The sequence below is a fragment of the Canis lupus genome, chromosome 18 (genome assembly GCF_011100685.1).
Source record: "Canis lupus familiaris isolate Mischka breed German Shepherd chromosome 18, alternate assembly UU_Cfam_GSD_1.0, whole genome shotgun sequence".
Lineage (NCBI taxonomy): Eukaryota > Metazoa > Chordata > Mammalia > Carnivora > Canidae > Canis > Canis lupus.
The window spans coordinates 16267181-16287297 of NC_049239.1; the positions used below are offsets into that span (position 1 = coordinate 16267181).

General features: G+C 43.1%; 1 protein-coding gene across 3 annotated transcripts in view; it reads right to left on the bottom strand.

The window, feature by feature from the left end:
• Positions 1-6400, bottom strand: part of LHFPL3 (LHFPL tetraspan subfamily member 3) — a 562047-nt gene extending 555647 nt beyond the window's left edge. For all 3 annotated transcript variants that reach the window (XM_038562765.1, XM_038562767.1, XM_038562766.1), the window contains exon 1: positions 5927-6400. In XM_038562765.1, the coding sequence (XP_038418693.1) occupies positions 5927-6365 (439 nt within the window). In that variant the 5' untranslated portion in view covers positions 6366-6400. The remainder of the gene's footprint in view (positions 1-5926) is intronic.
• Positions 6401-20117: the final 13717 nt, after the last annotated feature.

Genomic DNA, 20117 nt, shown 5'->3' on the forward strand with positions numbered 1-20117 from the left:
GTAAAAAAAATTTCAATGGTTAACTTGTCATCTTGGTGGCTCTTCTTGTTGGTATACTCTAAGTGAAGGGAGGGACGAGGCACCTTTGTTCATATTTTTCAATGGGTAAAAAAGCCATTTAATATGCAGCCCTGCACCAAAGGAAAAAAACACCCAATAATACACTGCATGGGGTTATACAGGGTCTGTTATTTTTAACAGATGTTCACTTAAAATCTGTTATAAAAATCATTTGTTTTGACATTCGCATTAATATATTTTTCAACATCTCTTCAATTGTCACATCCCTTGTCACACTGCATAAAAGCAAAAAAAAAAAAAAACAGTTTCTAAATTCTCATTTCAACTCACTTTCTTGTAAGTCTGACTTGGTAAACAGAAAATTCTTAGAAGTAGAACATGTCGTTAGAAAATGAAAACTGCCCTCAGCAGTTGTACACTCTTCCCTCTGCATCTGGGCTAGTGTTTGGAATGCCTCGACAGAGGAAAACCCCCTTTTAAGGTCATCCTGCAACTCTGAACATAGAATGGATTTGCAGCTCTTTGAGGCAGACCTCATTCTCTCAGATGCCCAGTACCAGCCTAACAGTAAAAACTGGTGATGGTGGGGATCCCTGGGTGGCTCAGGGGTTTAGCTCCACCTTCAGCCCAGGGCGTGATCCTGGAGTCCCAGGATCCAATCCCACTTCGGGCTCCCAGCATGGAGCCTGCTTCTCCCTCTGCCTGTGCCTCTGCCTCTCTCTCTCTCTGTGTATCTTTCATGAATAAACGAATAAATAAAATCTTTGAAAAAAAACTGATGATGGTCCTGAGGGCCAGTAAATCCCAACCTGGTCCCCTCTTTGGAAACCAGCATCATAGCTCTGAACACAAAGGCCACCCATCTGAGCAGTCTGGCAGGACCTCTAGCAAGTCCAAGAACACATCTACAATGATGTGCTACATCATTTGTCTTACAGAAAGACAAAAGGAAAGCCTAGACGATACATCCTCCTCCATCTGAATTGCTCCTGAAGGTATGTAAGAAAAGTCAATCTCTAATGGGGTCCTTGCTCTTATGAAAGCCTGATCTTTTGATTCTTACATAAAACCTCCATTTTGAATTATTTTTTTCATGAGAGATCAAATGGTAAAGAAAAACCTGCTGAATCCTGAGTTATGATTATGTCCTATGGTTGCAATAAAGGTTGTTATGCCCACATCAGAAGAGACCTCCACTTGGAAATAAGTTCATCACAAATTAGGCTGTCAAGTCACAATCATTGCTGTCAAAGAATGTTGGAAGAGATCCTTTAGTGCAATTACTGCCGATGCCACAAACCAATGAGAAAGATGAGCGTCGTGACTTCAAAGAATATACAAGATTTACTTCTCAACATGACATGTGGGAAATGTTAAATCTCTCCTTTCATTCTTCACTCCATTAATCATTCTTTCTTCTATTCAGTAACAACAATTTATTGAATATCTGCTATTCAGTATATGGCATACACACACTACAGTGTGCCAAGACCAAGAAGTAATAGCACAAGAACAGTAACCACAACTAACACTCATATAGTGCTTGCTTACTAAGTGTACCAGGTACCGAACTCAGTAGACACATTAGCTCTTTAACCCTTGCACCAATCTCCTGAGGTAAGTCCAAGTACGTGTCCACTTTGCAGATGAGCAATTGAAGTATAAAGAAATTAATTCCCTGGGTCATACAGTCAGTGAGTGTCAGAGCCAGGGTTGAAACCCACATATTTTTACTCCAGTGTCCACGATCATGACCTTTGTACGATATGAAGAAAAACAGAGATGGCTTTGTGGAACTTTCCATGCACTAGAGATGACAGACGCACAAACAAGTTTATCATCTCAAATGTTGATTAAGATATCAAAGAAAAGAGGAGGTGCCATGAGACAGTATCATATAACACTGTATAAAGGCTCTTCTTGCAGGCTAAGAAATGCAGGGATTACCTCTGATGATCCTCATCTCACCTAAACAACTAAGTCATAAAATTTAAGAAATCAAGTTGGCTAAAAAGAGCTGGGAAAAACTAAGGGTGGGAAGCCGGGGAAAGTGACGAAGCAATTCAGCCCTTGCCATGGAACCTTGCCATCTTGGTGGCTCTTCTTGTTGGTATACTCTAAATGACAAGAGGGGAGGGATGTGGCAAATGTAATCCCTTCTCCTAACCTTATCCCTCCTGAATAAAGAAATCCAACCTGGATCTGGTGCCCCTTCTTCACAGGTGAAAGAAATTACCTCCCCATCTGCTGCTTTTGACCAAGAAGCCCATGGTGGATGCCTAGAAAACCTTATATTGTACCTTAATGCTTTAGCTTATTTAGTTTTTTAAAGATTTTTTTTTATTATTTTTAAGTAATCTCTACACCCAGTGTGGGACTTGAACTTACAACCTCAAGATCAAGAGTCGCCTGCTCTACTGATGGAGCCAGCCAGGATCCCCTTAATGCTTTAGCTTATTAAAAAAAAAAAAGAAGAAGAAGAAGAAGAAGAAGAAGAAGAAGAAGAATAAGAAGAGGAGTGAGAGAGGAGAGGAGGAGAGGAGGATTCGCACCCCTGTACTCCTCCTCCTCCTCTCCTCCTCACTCCTACTCCTCCTCCGACCTCTCCTCACTCCTCTCCCTCCCTTCCGTCCTTCCTTCATTCCTCCAGTTCCTTCCAGGCAGCCTTACAATATGAACGATTTCTTTGGTCTATAATGGCTAACACTTGGGCATCTAGAAACAATTCCAGACATGGTTTATAGTCAATAAAACAAATAAACAAAACAACACCTTTATGAGACTTGGCTATTAATAGACTTGCAAACCGACCAAAACTCACTGACTTAAACGAGAACATGGAAACAGAGAACCAAGTTCCCAGAGCAACAAAATTCCCTTTCCATCCTGATTATAAGTAAAAAAAAAAAAAAAAATCTGGACTTTATTACCCTACTTGACCAATTACAGATCTACCTCTTTCCTGTTAATGTTAGAGACATCATACAGAAAAAAAGAAAGGTCTCTTTTCTTCTCAAGTTGTTTCTCTGTAGATTAGGAAAGGTTTGCATCTCTGATTGTTATTACTTATTTTATATATTTTTGTCTTCAGTCTTTATATTAGGCATGGCCCATAAGTATAGGATTATATCCAGAAGTAGTATGACATATTAGATCCTAATTCAGCAGCTTCACTCTACTGAGGTTAATAATGATTTACAGGGGAGAGCAAGAGGGACAGGGCAAGGTGTTCATAATAGCACCATTAATTATATGTGCTTCACATATCTAGCTAGAAGAGCAACATCATTTTCAGGTCCAATAAATTAAGTACTTTTTCTATTCATTGTTCAGAATCACAAAAAGGATCACTCTTGGTACTGTAATGCCCCCAAAAAAGTCTCCTGCTTCATCATCTTCTTATCATTTCATATGGGATTTTATGTTCTACTTGGCTCTGGTTTACAATGTTACTACATGAAAATGCTTAGATACCTAAATACACAAGTTAATCCTTTGACCTCCAGTGAGGGTTAAATAGTCTCTAATAAGCAAATAGCACATTAAGTCTCATCTTTCACAGCATGCAAATTACACTTGAGATCAGCCTAGGTACAGTTAAATTATGAGGAAAGCTTAACATTACAGTCTAAAGGTTAGAACCAAAACTCTGAAAATAACTTCCATCATGCGAGATTTCTCGTTAGTGCCATGAGACTTTAAAAAAGAGAACCACGGTAAATGAGATATCCTTCAAAAATATCCTCTATATCCCACTCTTTCAAAATCTGTGGATATAGCTGACTTTGACTCTTAACTGCCCATCATCATAATCATTCTTCCTTAATAAATTGTATTAATAAATAAAATTATGCTCTTCTGTAGCTTATTGAGGAATAAATACAAAATAAGTTGCAAATAAAGGTTTTAGAAAGTATGCCTAGAACTTAACGACCTGGACTCTTCCAAAAATGAGGCAAACATCCAAATATCTTCATTAGTACAAAGGCCATCATCACATTTGATGTTGACATATGGGAAACAGGATAGTATATTTATGTGAAACTTCTGAAAACATGACATCGCATTTCAACTACCCCAGAATGATTCCTGTGTGCTCTATTCCAGAAAAAGGAAAGAAAAAAAAAAAAAACTCTATCATAGTTACAGTTGTATTAACTCCAAAACTGGTCATTCTTTCCCAAAGATTGTTTTCTTTCCTTTTGAAAATAAACTAAAAACAAAAAAAAAGCTTGGGTTTAGAGTACAAAAACTCATTAAAATAAAATAAGGACATGTTGTTCAGCAATCACCTGCAAATTTCTTTTAAACCTTCAAAAAACAATCTAATTTGAATCATCAGTCTAAATAGGTCATTTAACTTAGAAAAATTAAAATTAGCTGTGCAGGGTCAATTCTTTTTCTAAAGCATCTGCATCCTCAATGTCTTATTGTCTTCAAAGTCAAACCGGAGCCAAATGTCAAGAACTGTAATAAATGAATTCATTCCCAATGTCAAAGTTAGTCTGCTCCTGAAATTGCCATAGAAGTTAACATTATAGATAAAAACACAGGGTGTCCATGGAGTGCTTGGAGCATTTCGGGAGGATAGCAGTCTGGAGAAGGGGGGGGGGACGCATGTTTCTCAGCTGGTGCTCACTTCTTGCCTTTCACCTGCACGTGTTCTCAGAAAGAACACGGCAAATCACAATCAGCTGAGACACACTTCATACAAAGCAAATACTTCCATAACCCAAGCTTAGTCTCCCACAAGTTTCTCTTATATCAACCAGCAATAGAAGATCAGGGACCTTAATGCTCTCACCCAGCACCTCTAAAAGGACTTGATCATCCTACAACACTGGTAAACTCAGGAATCAGATCCCTTCTCCCCCAAAAAACCTCTCCAGGCAGAAGTACAAAATCTTTGAAGGTAACAGCTTTTAAAAGGGGGGGGGGGCAATAAAACAGGACACAAATTAGACAGCCTGACTGCCTGAGATATCCTACGGTCTTCCACAACCAGACCATCCATAAAACCAAAAGACCCCCGCGGTGTCGGAACAGGAGGGTGTCCAGTGCCCGAGCGACGAGGCTGCCCTTAGAGGGCAGGACACCCAAGGTGCCAGGCAGAATGGGCAGCCGAGAGGGGCGTCCGTTTGGCCCCGGGCGTCTCCAGAGCCACCGAGAAATGCACCTCCCATCCTTCCTGGGTTAAAAGTAACTTTGATGCTCAGGGAAAAAAAGTACTTTCATATCCTCCAGCTCGCAACAATCTCGCATGCACGGGCAAAAAAAAAAAAAAAAAAAAAGTGATCAGAAACGCTACAGAAACGAGACCTTCCCTGTGAACCCATGTCCCTACAGCCCCTTCCCCGGGATGAGACCCCGAGACGTCCTGACCCCCTGGGGCTCTCCGTTGGAGGATTTCAGGTGAGGACCTTCGCGGACAAGGGAGCAAGCGGAGGACGTGACACCTGGGGAACTGCGAAGGGACGGTCTAAGCTGCTCTGTTCTTCAAAGAGCGGAACCCAAAGCAGAATCGGCATTTACTCCCTTCCAGGTGGAGGATGCATTATTATTATTATTTATTATTTATTTTATTTTTTTATTTTTATTTTTTTTTTTTGCATAACTGCCCGGGACGGAGTGAAACAGTTTCCCTCCCGCGCCAGCGGCTCCCGGGGCGCGGCCGGGCCCTGCTCCACGGCGGGCTCCCCCAGCCGCCCCCCCCCCCCCCCCGCCTCCCGCTCGCGCCCCGGGCGCCCGGGGGTCGCACCCCCCGGCCCAGCAGGCGCCCCGCCTCCCGCGCGGCCCCCGCGCTCCAGAGCTTGTGGGAAGCCCGGGACAGGGCGCCGGGGCCGGGCTGGGGAACCCCGGGGCTCCCCCCGCCGCTCCCGCCGCCCCCGGGGCAGCGCGCACTCACCGGAGGTGAGCTGCATCCAGGCGCAGATCTTGTACACCGTGGCCGTGTTGCAGAAGAAGAAGAGGGTGAAGCAGACGATGCAGGCGATGATGAGCATCATGGAGAGGCCGATGAAGAAGGAGGCGGCTTTGAAGGCGCCCGAGGGCAGCGTGGAGAAGTCCGTGAAGCTGCCCCTGCAGGTCAGCTCCCGGGAGAAGCCGTTGCCGATGCAGTAGTGGAAGAGCCCGAAATAGCCGGCTTGCGGGGTGTCCACGCCGTCGCCGATCCAGTAGGGCTGGATGAAGCACACCACGTTGACGATGGCAAAGCAGATGGTGAAGATGGCCCACAGCACGCCGATGGCCCGCGAGTTCCGCACATAGTTGCTGTGGTACAGCTTGGCAGCCTCCTGGGCCGGGAGCATCGCGGCGGCGGCGGCGGCGGCGGCGGCTCCGGGCATCTCCCCCTCCTCCCGCGGCTCCCCCTCCTCCGCCTCCTCCGCGGCCTGCGCCTCCCCCCGCCCCTCGGCGCTCCCGAGACGCCCTCGCCGAGCCGCGCGCGCCGCCCCTGCCCGGCCTCGGCCTCAGCCCCAGCCCCGCGGCGCCGGAAGGAGGGCGGGGAGCGCGGGCCCCCGGGCTCGCGGGGCGCGGCCCCCTCCCCCCGCCCCCCCCCCCTCCCCGGCTCCGGCCCGCCGCGCCGCCCTCCACCCTGCAGCTGCGGCAGCCGGGGCGCCGGATCCCGCGCGGGGCAGCGGGGCTCCGGGGCCCCCGCTCCGCTTCCCGCCTTCCCCCCCCCACCCCGACCTCCCCCCGGCAGCGGCGGGCGGGGGCCCGACCGGCGGGCCTGGACTTGGGGATCCCCGGCTGGTGTTGGGGAGCACTTGGGCGCCGCACGGCAACGTGCCTGGACCTCGGCATCCTTGCAGGGGCGGCGGGTGCAGGCGAGAGGCGCCAGGCACAGGGGACGTGCGGCCCCCGAGAGCCTCCCGGTGACCCCCGCAGAGCTGCCCGCGGCGGGGGCAGGAGTGCGCAGGGGCCCGCCGGGCGGAGGAGCAGAGGCACACCTGCAGGGCGCTCCGTATCTGCTCCACCGAGCTATGCCCTCTCTGCACCCCCCACCCTGCCCCGAGCCCCAACACGCAGCCCGAAGAACTGTAGCCCGCGGAGGCCCTACACTCTCCTGGAAGTCAGGTCATTTCCCCCAGGAATCCTGCCTTAGATGGAGACTGCGGGGCGTGCAAGTGACTGTGTCACGGGAATGTGTAGTTTGTCTGAAAACACCGGGGACTTGGGCTGCTGTTGTGTTTCTTACGCAGATACTCCCTGGCAACTGTTCCGTGTCGAGGCGCGGTGCTGGGGTGCCAAGGCTCCGGTGAGGAGGAGGCAGGTGATCGTTTGCACCGTCCGGGTCCCTCCCCTCCCTCGCACCCCAAAGTTCCAGCGACCCCGAGAGTTGTCTTCAGAGCAATTTCCCCGTGAAGCAGCCACAGTGTAATTCCTTACACTCTCGTGTAGCATTGCCGTTTTACACCTGCACTTCGTACTATTTCCTTAGCTTAATGTTTTCCCTTTACAGTCATTCTGTTGCTCTTTTAACAGTTCCTGCCTTTCCATCTCCATTCCTTTATTTCAGTTGGCTCCTTTTCTGATTCTTTCGGATTCCGATGTAAAGAAATAGGCAACCTGCACTCAAAGCAATGAAACCAGAATGCGCAATAGCAGCGACCCCATTGGTAATAAACCATTTCGGGCCATATGACCGTTGAATTCTCTAAGCAGAAAGGAGAGGATTCTGTTAGAATTTGACCCATAAGTCTCCACTCACTTCCACAATTTACTATGATGAAAAACATATAAAAGCTCCTGGACCTCATCTTGCCATTATGCCCAAATTGACCACCTTACAAGAGCAGTGAGTAACGGGGAGTACCAGGTGGAATTTGAAACTACTAGGAATGGATAAGAAAGCTAAAACGGTTCAATGAGGGGCAGAGGGTGTTGGGGAGGAAGGAAGGGGAGAAGGCAGGCAGGCAAGTTCCAAAAGGTACTGGGCTACTTACGCACCTATCATATGGAAGAGGATTCAGATGTACCCTAAATGATGAAGACCAACCATGCCCATCATTTGATAACCTGAAGATTTGAGATTGTATGGGGAGAGAGAGGAAGTGGAAATAGGGATATGAAGGCAAGAAATAATGAAGGGGCAGTTGCTGGAACTGGGAAAGAATCTAAAAGGATTACTGTTAAAAAAAATAAAATAATAAATAATAAATAAATAAATAAATAAAAGGATTAGTGTTGGAATCTTACATCTGGTGTGTCCTATAAGCATGATGTTCAGGTATTACAGTTCCAGGTCCTTTAGGCAGGTCTTTGGAGATTAAGGGGACAGAATTAAACAGAAGCATGAGTGAGACTTGTAAGTTTAGGAGGCTAAGAATTTTTTTGCAAGTATGGTCGTAGATTCTCAGAAGGTCTTTAAAAAATCAGAGGGATTTGGAGGAGGTGGGAAGATGACCTAAATATCAGCCAGCCCAATATAACACTTGTAAGCCTCTAAAAATATAATTCACAATGATGCATCATCAGTGCATTGGTGGCAATGGAGGGTCAGAACTTCTGTTAGGTTTTATTTGTTTTAACTCCCCTGAAGTTGCTGGTATATCAGAAAATCAGAAGAGTTTTAGCATGGAAGAAAGAAGACGAAAGGTGAGGGTAATCAGATTTATGGGGCCATCTGGCAGGCCATGGTTCCCAGGGGCAGACATAGCTTTACAACATGAACTGACAATAATTTCTAACGATTCTCCCAAGCCCTCAAATCCCCCCAAACTTGCTTGTATGAAGTGGTCTTTCTTTAAAATCAATGCCTAAAAGAGATCTTACTGCTCCCATGGGGTAGTTGAGATAGAAGGTTGCTGAGAGGGGAAAGGCAGAGAATCAGAAAGCCTAGTTTAGACCTCAGTGCTTAAATTGCCTTTATAGGACAGAGAAAAGACTGGCGAGTGACTCAGATTCAAATGTTGTGATTCAAAGAGCTTTTCTATTTGAGTCATACCCAAGGAGAGCCTTATTCTTATTCCAGGTTCAGAAATGCCTCTAGGTTCGTGCTCAGAATCACTACACCAGGGGACACACTCAAGGTGTCTACTCTGGTCAATGGCAACTAGAAACAGACTGGTGTTGGTGTATTGATGAACTTAAGTGCGTCCATGGATTCCCCTGAGAATTTGAGTTCTTGCTCCTTGAGATGTGGTGTCCATCAGGGATGAACTGAATGCTGCCAATGGCTGTTCTCTGGAACTTTATCCTGCCCTGTACCACAGCAGATTTCCAGGATGAGCAGGAGTTCCCAAGATTCTTGGAACTAAGAATGAGCCAGAACTCCTGTAAACTCTTCAGTTCCCATCCGTGAATGCAGATTATCCTTCCCCATCTTCCCAGAGCCTTCCATTGCCCATCTCAATCTTGCCCTTTGCAACCAGAAAGCCCAGAGGTCGCACCGTCCCTAAAATGAATGTAAAGCTTTTGTCTGGCACCATGTAGACTTTAGGACTTCAGACACCTAAGCACCTGGGCAGCTCATTACATTTATCAAATATGATGTGACCAGGAAAGCTGTTTTGGGGAAGAGGAAATAATAAAATTAGCCTGATTCATGCTAAGAAGTTACTATTGATAGAAGAGTATTTTGAAACTATAATATGATTCATATGTGCTAAATAACTAGTAGAAGTCAGTGTCACTGACAGCCTCAAATTAGACACACTGAACATTCAAATCTCAAACCTGACTGTTAAAAATGCTTTTCCCTTACTGCCACAAAGAGTCAGTAGTGAGACCCACTCTTTTCCCAAACTGTGTGTTAATGAACGAGAGGACCATAAAACAGAAAACAACAAAAGAAGAATAGTTGGATTGTGTAACACAACTGAAAAGATTCTGGGTAAGTTAAAGAATGAGATGTTTTGATCCCAAACTAATCTGCGACGGCTTGGGAAAGTGTGAAAGCCTTGGATGACAAAAGACAGGATCCAGATGCAATTGTCATCTCTGCCTAGCTGGGAGAGCCTGAAGCTCTTGGGGCTCCATTTTCTCATCTTTACAATTATGATGAGGGAAAGAGGATATCAGATGAATTCCAAGGTCCCTTTCCTCAGTAGAATTCTATTCTGTTCTACAAAGACTATTCTATGCTGACTTTGCAAAATAAATAAATAAATAAATAAAAAGATAAAACCCAGTACTTGCAGAAAAATGAGGCGAGACCTAACAGAGATATCAGACTCGAGATGCAGACATTTTATTTGAAACTGAAAATCCGTCCTGAAGTCCAACTGTGATCATTTTTCAGGCAATCGGTACTTAGTGTTTTCGGGTAACTCATTACTGTGACCTTGGAAAATGGAGAAAGAGATGATTTCTAAAATCTGATATTTCATCAATTTCTAGGGCTATTACCAAGGTCAGTATCAGATCCCACTCCAGAATATATAGATTCTAATATTGAATCTCTTTTCACTGACCAGGGATTTCTCTCTGTCCCTGCCCCCTCTCAGTTCTCTTTTAGGGCTTTTCAGATGTCTGGAAACACCTCTTAGTTCATCAGTTACTAGGTCAGTAGTGGCAATCAGAAGCGTTGAGTGTTTCAACGCCCCCTGCAAATCAAGATCACATTGATCACAAGGCTCTGATTTCATGGCACCTTAGAAAATACCACTTGCAAAGAGATATGAGTTCCACGTATGGGAAGAAATGGGAAATAGGAATATCAATCATTCTTCTTTCACTTTTCCTCTGTTTATGCACCACAATGCCTCCTCCTTTTTCTTCTCTTTTGAATTGTATTCTATGTAAGAATCAGTCCTTTTATAAGTTCTTTCCACTTTTCCAGATCCCAGCAAAGAACAGAAGTTGTTTTCTCATAGGCTGAACACCTCTACAGCCTGTGCTGGAAGAACCATTTCTCCGTTAACCTTTTAAAGATGATTTCTGAACAATTCTATCTGAGGTTAAGTAGTGACCTCTATTGAATAAAAGACTATAGGTATGTAATCATCATTTGAAGTATGACTTTTTAAGTCTGTAATGAAGCAATTATATTAAAGTTTTCAGTTTGGTATGTGTGTTCTATTCTCTTTCCATCTTGCACTCATTTCATCTTCCTGATCTTTAAAAAAATTGTATCTGCTGTTAATTCTGAAACTGCTTTATGGAGTTTCCATTCAATGTGTGCACTTCGATTGACAATCAACACCTTCATTTGGAACATGTACCCTTGTGCTTTCAGTTTTGAGCTCTTATTTGAAACCACTGCTTGGATTCTCTGCTAGACACATCTTTATTCAGAAACCTTGTCTCTCCCCCTTGACAATCACTTGAGTCTCTCAAACCTCAGTTTCAGCCTTTCTGAGAATATCCCCAATCCACAAAGCATGTATTTTAAGTCTTATCACCCCAGATACCCCTCTTAATGTAAAGGAAACCCACCCACATGCTTTCTTTTACTGCTATAGCAATACAGAAATATTAATTTTGATGATTTGGTGCTTTTGTTGAAGAGGCACATTTTTATGCCAATTTTAGTCAGCTTTAACCACAGAAGGGCACCCAGATTCACGGCCTCTATCCACAAACATTTACCTCCACCCTACAGCGCATGATGGTCGCCAGTTGGCTAAGGTTCTGCTCTAGGCAGTGGACCTAACTTCAGGTCTGCTTGTCTTGTAATTCTGAGGTCCAAGTTGAAGGAGCACTCTCCTACCTGGGATGTGTTGGCATAAGGACAGAAGTATAAGAGGCGGAGGGAAATTATAAAACTGTATCTAAAACTTCTGCTCAAATATAGCATGTCATCTCATATTCCATTGACCAACACACATCATATGCAGAAACCAAAAGTCAATGTGCTAGAGACATAAAACACTCTTACAGAAAACACGTGAGTGAAAAATCAAGAACTTTAATAAAACCTACCACATCCAGCCTCTGATAAAACTTTAACACCAACTTACTTTTCAAATGTTTCCTGGAAAGACTATATGCATATTTGATTTTCACCTGAATGGTACAGACTATTTCACTTTATATAAACACTTCATCCCATTTATTCTTTATTTTTTTAAGTATCTGCCACTTTTTATTTCATGGAAAATTAATACACTGCAAAAAAGTTCTTATGAGAAGCTAAATTCATAATGAATTTCCTCACTCTACAGTATTCAGACACGATAGGTGATTCTTCCCATTGAGGGGTGTTTGATCAGAAACGGCATTCAGTTTCAAAGTGAAGTAAATACATGTTGCCTTGTGAATTCTCACACGTCTACAGTGTTTCACAAACTGTTTACATCTTTTTAAAAAGTAAAAACAACAGGGCACCTGGGTGGTTCAGTAGCTGAGTGACTGCCTTTGGCTCAGGTCCCGGGATCCTAGGGTCTTGTCCTACATCAGGCTCCTCACAGGGACGCCTGCTTCTCCCCCTGCCACTCTGTGTCTCTCATGAAAAAATAAATTAAACCTTTTTTAAAAATTAAAAAAAAATAAAAGCAACAACAAAAAAATGTAGTACACTGACAGTAATGACTTGTAATTATTATTGCAATGTTACTTAAATGTACAGAGTAAATAATAAAGGAATAACAATTAACTTTCACTCAGGGCAGCATGAAGAAGGCAGTGCATCCTCTCCCCCGAAAGCAAATATAAAACCGAATGAAAGTGTCAAAACAGCCATTTATTTTAAGGCTCTGAAGTTTGACCGAAGGCAACAAACTGAAAGAACTTCTGGAATTTGGTTAGATCTTTGGAAGTCTGTGGTCTTTTTGCCTGGGGTAACTTTCTTCCTACTTACCCTCCCCCACCCCCAACGCTGGCTCAATCAGCATATCGTTTTAGCAAAGCAGGGATGACAGTGAACACCACCAGCTTCTGCCTGAAGGAGAAGACTTCATTGGAGTGGAGTACATAAGTCCATGCCAAACAACTTTATTACCAAAATTAGCAAGCTCAGTAGGAAATGAGTGTGGAAAATCCAGGGCTCTACTAGCCTGAGGTCCCACTTGGGACAAGCAGCAGATGAGATACAAATTTGATGGGGATGGTCTGGAAACGAGAGAGCCATACACAAGCTAGATAAGCTCTCCAACATATTCCTGGACAAGTGAGGAATAGTGTGCACATTCAGGGGAGGCAAAAAAGGATTTGGTGGAAAGTGAAAGCTGAGGAAGACTTGGGGTGCTCCTGGACAACTCAGTCAGTAAAGCAGGAGACTCTCAATCTCAGGGTTGTGAGTTCAACCCTCACACTGAGCATGAAGCATATGTTAAAAAAAATTAGGGGAAACCTCTAGGAAATCAGATTAAACAAATATAAATATAAGAATAATAATTTGGGGCACCTGGGTGGCTCAGTGGTTGAGCATCTGCCTTTGGCTAGATGGATTCAGTAATATCAGCAGATTTGATATCATACAAGAAAGCATCAGTGAGCATGAAGATAAATCAAGAGAAATGATCTAATCTGAAGAGCACAGAGGAAAAAAGATTTAAAAAAAGGAAGAACTTCAGACATCTGTAGGACAATATCAAATGTACCCAAGAATGTGTAATGAGAGCCCCATTAAGAGGCAGGAAGTTTATGGCCGAAAACGTCCCACATTTGATGAAAAACATTTCAGATCCAAGGGCAACAAATCTCAAGTAGGATAAACACAAAGAGACCTGTATCTAGGCATGTCATAGTTAAACTGCTGAAGCTAAAGACAAGGGGAAATTTTTGAAAAAAGCAAGAGAAAAACAATTCATAGGAACACTGGAACAACAATGCAATTTATGGATAACTTCACATCAGAAACACTGGAGGCCAGTGGCATTTGGAGGATATATTCAACATGCTGAAAGGAAATTAACTATAAGCCAAGACAGGAAAACTGTCCTTCAAAACTGAATATCAGGGACGTCCCGGTGGCTCAGTGGTTGAGCGTCTGCCTTTGGTTCAGGGCCTGATCCTGGAGTCCTCGGATCAAGTCCCGCATGGGGCTCCCTGCACGGGGCCTGCTTCTCTCTCTGCCTGTGTCTCTGCCTCTCTCTCTGTGTGTCTCTCATCAATAAATAAATAAATATTTTTAAAAAACTGAATATCACTTAGAAATGTTTACAAAGGAAATATTGTTACATGCAATAATGTAAGTGAATATCCAGTTAATTAAACTGAGTAGAAAAAAAAAACCAATTCCAGAACATTACATACTGCATGATTTTATTCATATGACATTGTTAAAATAACAAAATAATAAAAATGGAGACCAGGGCTGTCTGGCTGGCTTAGTCGGTGGAGCGTACGACGCTTACTCTTGGGGTTGTGAATTCAAGCCCCATGTAGAGTGTAGATGTTACTTTAAAATATTAGAAGGAAAGAGAGAGAGAGAGAGAGAGAGGGAAGAAGGGAGGGAAAAAGAAAGAAAGAAAGAAAAAAGAAGAAAGAAAGAAAGAAAGAAAGAAAGAAAGAAGAAAGAAAGAAGGAAGGAAGGAAGGAAGGAAGGAAGGAAGGAAGGAAGGAAGGAAGGAAGGAAGGAAGGAAAGAAAGAAAGAAAGAAAAAGAAATGGAGACCAGATTAACAGCTGCTAAGCATCAAGAAGGGAATAGTTATGGGAGGTAAACGGGTATGACTGTAAAAAGGCAACTGGTTGGGGGAATCCTTGCATTTAAGGAAATGTTTTGTATCTCGACCATATGGATGTCAAGATCCTAGTTGAACTATAGTACTAGAGTTTTGCAAATGTAACCAATTGGGAGAAAGTAGATAAAGGGTAAGAATCTCTCTGTATTATTGCTTATAACTGCATGTGAATCTACAATTATGTCAAAATAAAAGTTTAGGGATCCCTGGGTGGCGCAGCGGTTCGGCGCCTGCCTTTGGCCCAGGGCGCGATCCTGGAGACCCAGAATCGAATCCCACATCGGGCTCCCAGTGCATGGAGCCTGCTTCTCCCTCTGCCTATGTCTCTGCCTCTCTCTCCTCTCTCTCTCTCTCTCTCTCTGTGTCTTATGAATAAATAAATAAAATCTTAAAAAAATAAAAATAAAAGTTTAATTTTAAAAATTATGTGTAAAAATAAACATATATATCTTTTAAAAAAATTTATTTTTAGGGCGCCTGGGTCACTCAGTCAGTTAAGTGTCTGCCTTGAGCTCAGTTCATGATCTTGAGGTCCTGGGATCCAGCCCCGTGTTGGGTTCCCTGCTCAGTGAGGAGTCTGTTTCTCCTTCTCCCTCTGCCTGCCCCCTCCCCCGCCCCCAACTTGTGCCCTCCTCTAACTCAAATAAATCAATAAAATCTTTTTTAAAAAAAGATTTTATTTTTAAGTAATCCCTATACCCAAGGTGGGGCTTGAACTCACGACTCTGAGATCAAGAGTCACATGCTCTAGGACTGAGCTATCCAGGCACCCCTAAATATATACATATTTTAAACTTAATGGGGCACCAGCATGGCTCAGTTGGATGAGTGCTGGACTCTTGATTTCAGTTCAGGTCATGATCTCGGGGTTGTGAGATCAAGCCCCAAGTTGGCTGTATGCTCAGTAGGGAGTCTGCTTGAGATTCTCTCCCTCTCCTTCTGCCCCTCCCTCCACTCCCATGCTTCTCTCTCTCAAATAAATAAATAAATCTTTAAAAAAAGTAATGGATCAAACACTCCAATCAAAAGACAGAAACTGTCAGACTGGCTAGTAAACAATACAAATATCTGATAATTCATAGACAAAATGTATTTTACCTAAACAACAGAACTTATTCCACCATAGACATGAAAAAACTGAGACATACTATGAGATGTATGAACCTTGAAAGCATTGTGCTAAATGAAAGAAACCAGGTGCAAAAGATTCCATGTGCAAGAAGTTTCCAGAAAAGGGAGCTATCTAGAAACAGTAGATAAGTAATTGCCTGGAGCTGGAGCTGGGAGCTGCGATTGACTTCACATGGGCAGAAAAGAACTTTTTGGGGAAATTAAAATGTTCTAAAACTGGGTTATGGTGATGGTCGCACAACTGTAGAAATTTAGTAAAAAGTCATTGAACTGCAGTTACATTGGTTGACTTTTATGGCATATAAATTATACTTCAATAAAACTGTTTACAAAATTAAATTTAAACTCCCAATCTTTACATTTTGAAAACCTACTCAATGAAATTATCAACACAAAAGTTATTTACAAATTAAGCATAGGTCAAACTACCAAACTAATAAAATTCAAATTAACATTTCCAGAATATAACTGAGAAATTTAAAGATATTATCTAATAAAATTTTTTTTAAATTTTTATTTATTTATGATAGTCACACAGAGAGAGAGAGAGAGAGGCAGAGATATAGGCAGAGGGGAAGCAGGCTCCATGCACCGGGAGCCCGACGTGGGATTCGATCCCGGGTCTCCAGGATCGCGCCCTGGGCCAAAGGCAGGCGCCAAACCACTGCGCCACCCAGGGATCCCTTAAAAATATTTTTTAATATTAGTCATTTATACTAATGCCACAAGTTGATATGCATAAAGATAAGATCAACTCAAAAACGTCCTCTCTCCCATGAGACACTCTTAATTCCGGGAAATAAAGGGCTGCAGAAGGGGAGGCAGGTGGGGGGATAGGGGTATCTGGGTGACATGCACTAAGGAGGGCACGTGATATGATGAGCACTGGGTGTTATACTATATGTTGGCAAATTGAATTTAAATAACATAAAATAATAAAAAAAATAAAAAATAAATAAATAACATAAAATAAATAAATAAATAAATAACATAAAATAAAAAAAATTTTTTTAAATCCTCTCTCACTGTAAATGTAGTCATGATTGATTTGGCACTGGTTTTTTGAGGTGACAACATCTGTAGTAAAATGTGCCCTGTGACACTCAATTCTTTGACCACTTTTTTCCCTTCAAACTACTGCAAAATTTTTCTTGACACAGTTGGATCATAACGTGATTGATTTGGCTTTATTTGGTGCCTAGATGTCACTCACTTGAATGTAAGCTCCATAAGGACAGAGACTTTTTCTGATTCACTCTGTGTCCCCAAAGCAGAGAACAGTGCATGGCATATTGCAGATATTGAAAGAAAGGAAGGAAGGAAGGAAGGAAGGAGAAGGAAGGAAGGAAGGAACGGAAGGAAGGAAGGAAGGAGAAAAGAAAGAAAGAAGGAAAGGAAAGGAAGGAAAGTAAAAGTAAAGAAAAGAAAAGGACAGGAAAGGAAAGCAGGAAGAAGGAAGAAGGAAGGAAGGAAGGGGAAGGAAGGATGAAGAAAGAAGACGAAAGAAAGCACGCAAGAAATCCAAGACCAAGACTAAGAAGACACAAAAGAATAAAGGAGTAAGTACATTAAGAAGTCAGGAGGAGGAATAACAGAAGAAAGAACAGAGAAAGAAAGAAAGAAAGAAAGAAAGAAAGAGAAAGAAAGAGAAAGAAAGAATTTGCACATAAAGACCATTTCTGGAGAGCCTGGCTGGCTCAGTTGGAAAGGTGCCTGACTCTTAATCTCAGGGACATGAGTTTGAGCCCCATGTGAGGTGTAGAGATTACTTAAATGAATAAAACTTAAAAAAAAAAAAAAAGACTCCTTCTATTATGTGTTATTACTTCACCACATGACTCTGAAACTATCACTTTCAAATGATAGTATCATAGTTAGGAAATAAGAAATTAACATCTTATTCTATGAAAATGATTTTCAATTGCAAGTTATCACAGCAAAAATGAAGAGGTGTGTTTTGTTTTGTTCTATGTTTATATTTAGTAAGAGTTATATAATGGTAGTTGTGGGATGAGTGTCATCATCTAGACGTTAGGATGTGTCGTGGAGCTGGACATGCTTACCAGTACATTTAAAACTAAACTCTTGGGTGGATCACTGAGCATCAAAGAGATCATATAGACGAAGTCTTCCTTTGTTCTAAAACTGTCAGTACTGCTTTTCAGCCTGTTTCCCCACCAGACAGTAAATGTATCCGATAATTTGAGTTACGCTATATTAATTTTTAAATTAGCACCTAATTAAAAACTAAAATTAAAAATCCTTCTAGAGAACTCATAAATGCTAAGAACATGTCATGCGGATCTCAGTTTAAGAGACACTGGCCTAGATCATTATGCATTTCACCTGGTGGTATTTCTAAGTTTTATGAGGCTATTTCGTTAGGGTCCCCACCAAAAGCATGAAATAGTGCTTCAGCGAAGTATTCTGTTGGGAAGGTTAGTCTACATATTAAGGTTTTTATTGAAAACACCTGCTTTTAAATATTTTTCAGGCCCAACTCCTTGCTACTGTATTTTATGATGGCAAATTCTGAAATCTCAGCTGAGATTTGAAGTATTCCTTCAAGTGCTGAAGCAGATTCTTGGCTGGGGGTGAGGTGTGGTTGCACACTGGGGAGGGAAACAGTTCACCAGCAACCTTCTGGCCTACTCTGCGCAGACGCAGCAGCAAGTATTTATGAAAGTTGTCCTCTGAATTTCCCCTCACAGAATGTCAGCCGTGACACCCTCTTATGTGGGGGTCTTACACACAGAGACGTCATTCCCTCTGTTCATTGATGTAAACAAATACTAACGAGGGCCTCCTATAGGCTGTTGACTGTACTTGCTGCTGGGGCAACACATATGAACAAGACACGATCTCTGTAGGAGGGAGCTCACGCAATCAGGTAAAAGAGACAAATGGAGTATTGTAACGTGGTGTGGTAAGTTGTGACAGATGACAGAGAAGCCTTCTGAAAGGGGAAACATCCAACCAGCTCGAGATCCAAGAATGCTTCCTTGGTGAAGGATGGGTTGACCAGGGGGTGGGGTGGAGAGATGTGAGACCATGAAGGCAGATGTTGCAAGAAGAGAGCAGTATAAGAAAATGCAGTAAGGCAGGCGGGAACTAGGGAGATTGGAACTGAAAGGGAGGTGTGTCTGTTTTCATACTCATTCTCCATCCATCCATCCATCCATCCATCCAACCACCCTCCAGTAAACCCTCCTTAATTACCTCTCACATTCCAGAGGCCGGGCTAAATAGTGTAGATTCAAACGCTATTAAGATTTGACCCCAATTGCTCTAGAGAACCAGAATCCAGTGTCTGAGGGGAGCCCTAAGTAAATGCAGAACCTCTGACCCATTTCTCAAATCTGTTCGGTTCTCTCCATCTCTACCAACCAGGCTAGTGTGTGTTGTCTGTCACCTCTTGCCCAAACTGTGACGACAACAGCCACATCCTGTTCTCTCGCCTTCCCCCACTGCTGTTTACCCTCCACGCCAGGACAGGGTACTTTCTGAAATGCAAGTCTGACTCTGTCCTCTGCTCAAAACATTTCAATGGCTTCTTGCTGTTTTGAGACTTAAGGCAAAACGCTCTTGTGCGTCCCTGCTTGGTCTTCTACAGCTCTTCTACCGGCCTCTCCAGCCTCAACTCCTACTTTCTCTCTCATTCGTTTCTCCAGCCACACAGGCCTTCTTCGTGTCCTTGGTCTCACCATGTCCCTCCCTTCTCCGAATGGCCTTTCACATGCTGTTCCCTGTGCCTGGAATGCCATTTGAGAAATTTACCCTTCCTCAGCCTTAAGATCTCAGCATAACTCACATTTCTTTTTCTGGAAAGAAGCCTTGACTGACGTCTTAGATCTCCTCACATTCTCTCCTGGTCTCTCATTTGCACCATTTATCACTGTTATAATCTCAGATCTATTTCTGGGACTGTTCGAATAAAGCCTATTTCCCCCACCACACAGTAAGTGTATATTTTTCCTCACTACTGAAAACAACTCCTAATTCAGTGCTCAATAAATATTTATTGTATGAATGAATGAATGAACACATATGGTGTGGCAAGTTGCACTTTCCAAAAATGGCCACAGAATCTCCCATCCCACAAGCTTTCTTAAAGTGTGGCTTCAAGGCGCCTCCTGTTGAGAGGTGGGAACCATGTTCCCTCCTCTTGAATCTGGGCAGGCTATGATTATAGCAGAAGTGATGTCGCGTGATGCAGAAGCAGAAGCAATGCTAGGCCATAAAAGGCAACAGCTTGTGCCTGGTTCTTTTGAGATTTTTGTTCTTGGAACTCAGCCACCAAGCCATGAGGAAGTCCAAACAGCCTATGGAGAAGCCCGGAAGATGAAGAACTGAGCCCTTCATCCCACAGTCCTGGCTGAACTCCCAGCTGACGGCCAGT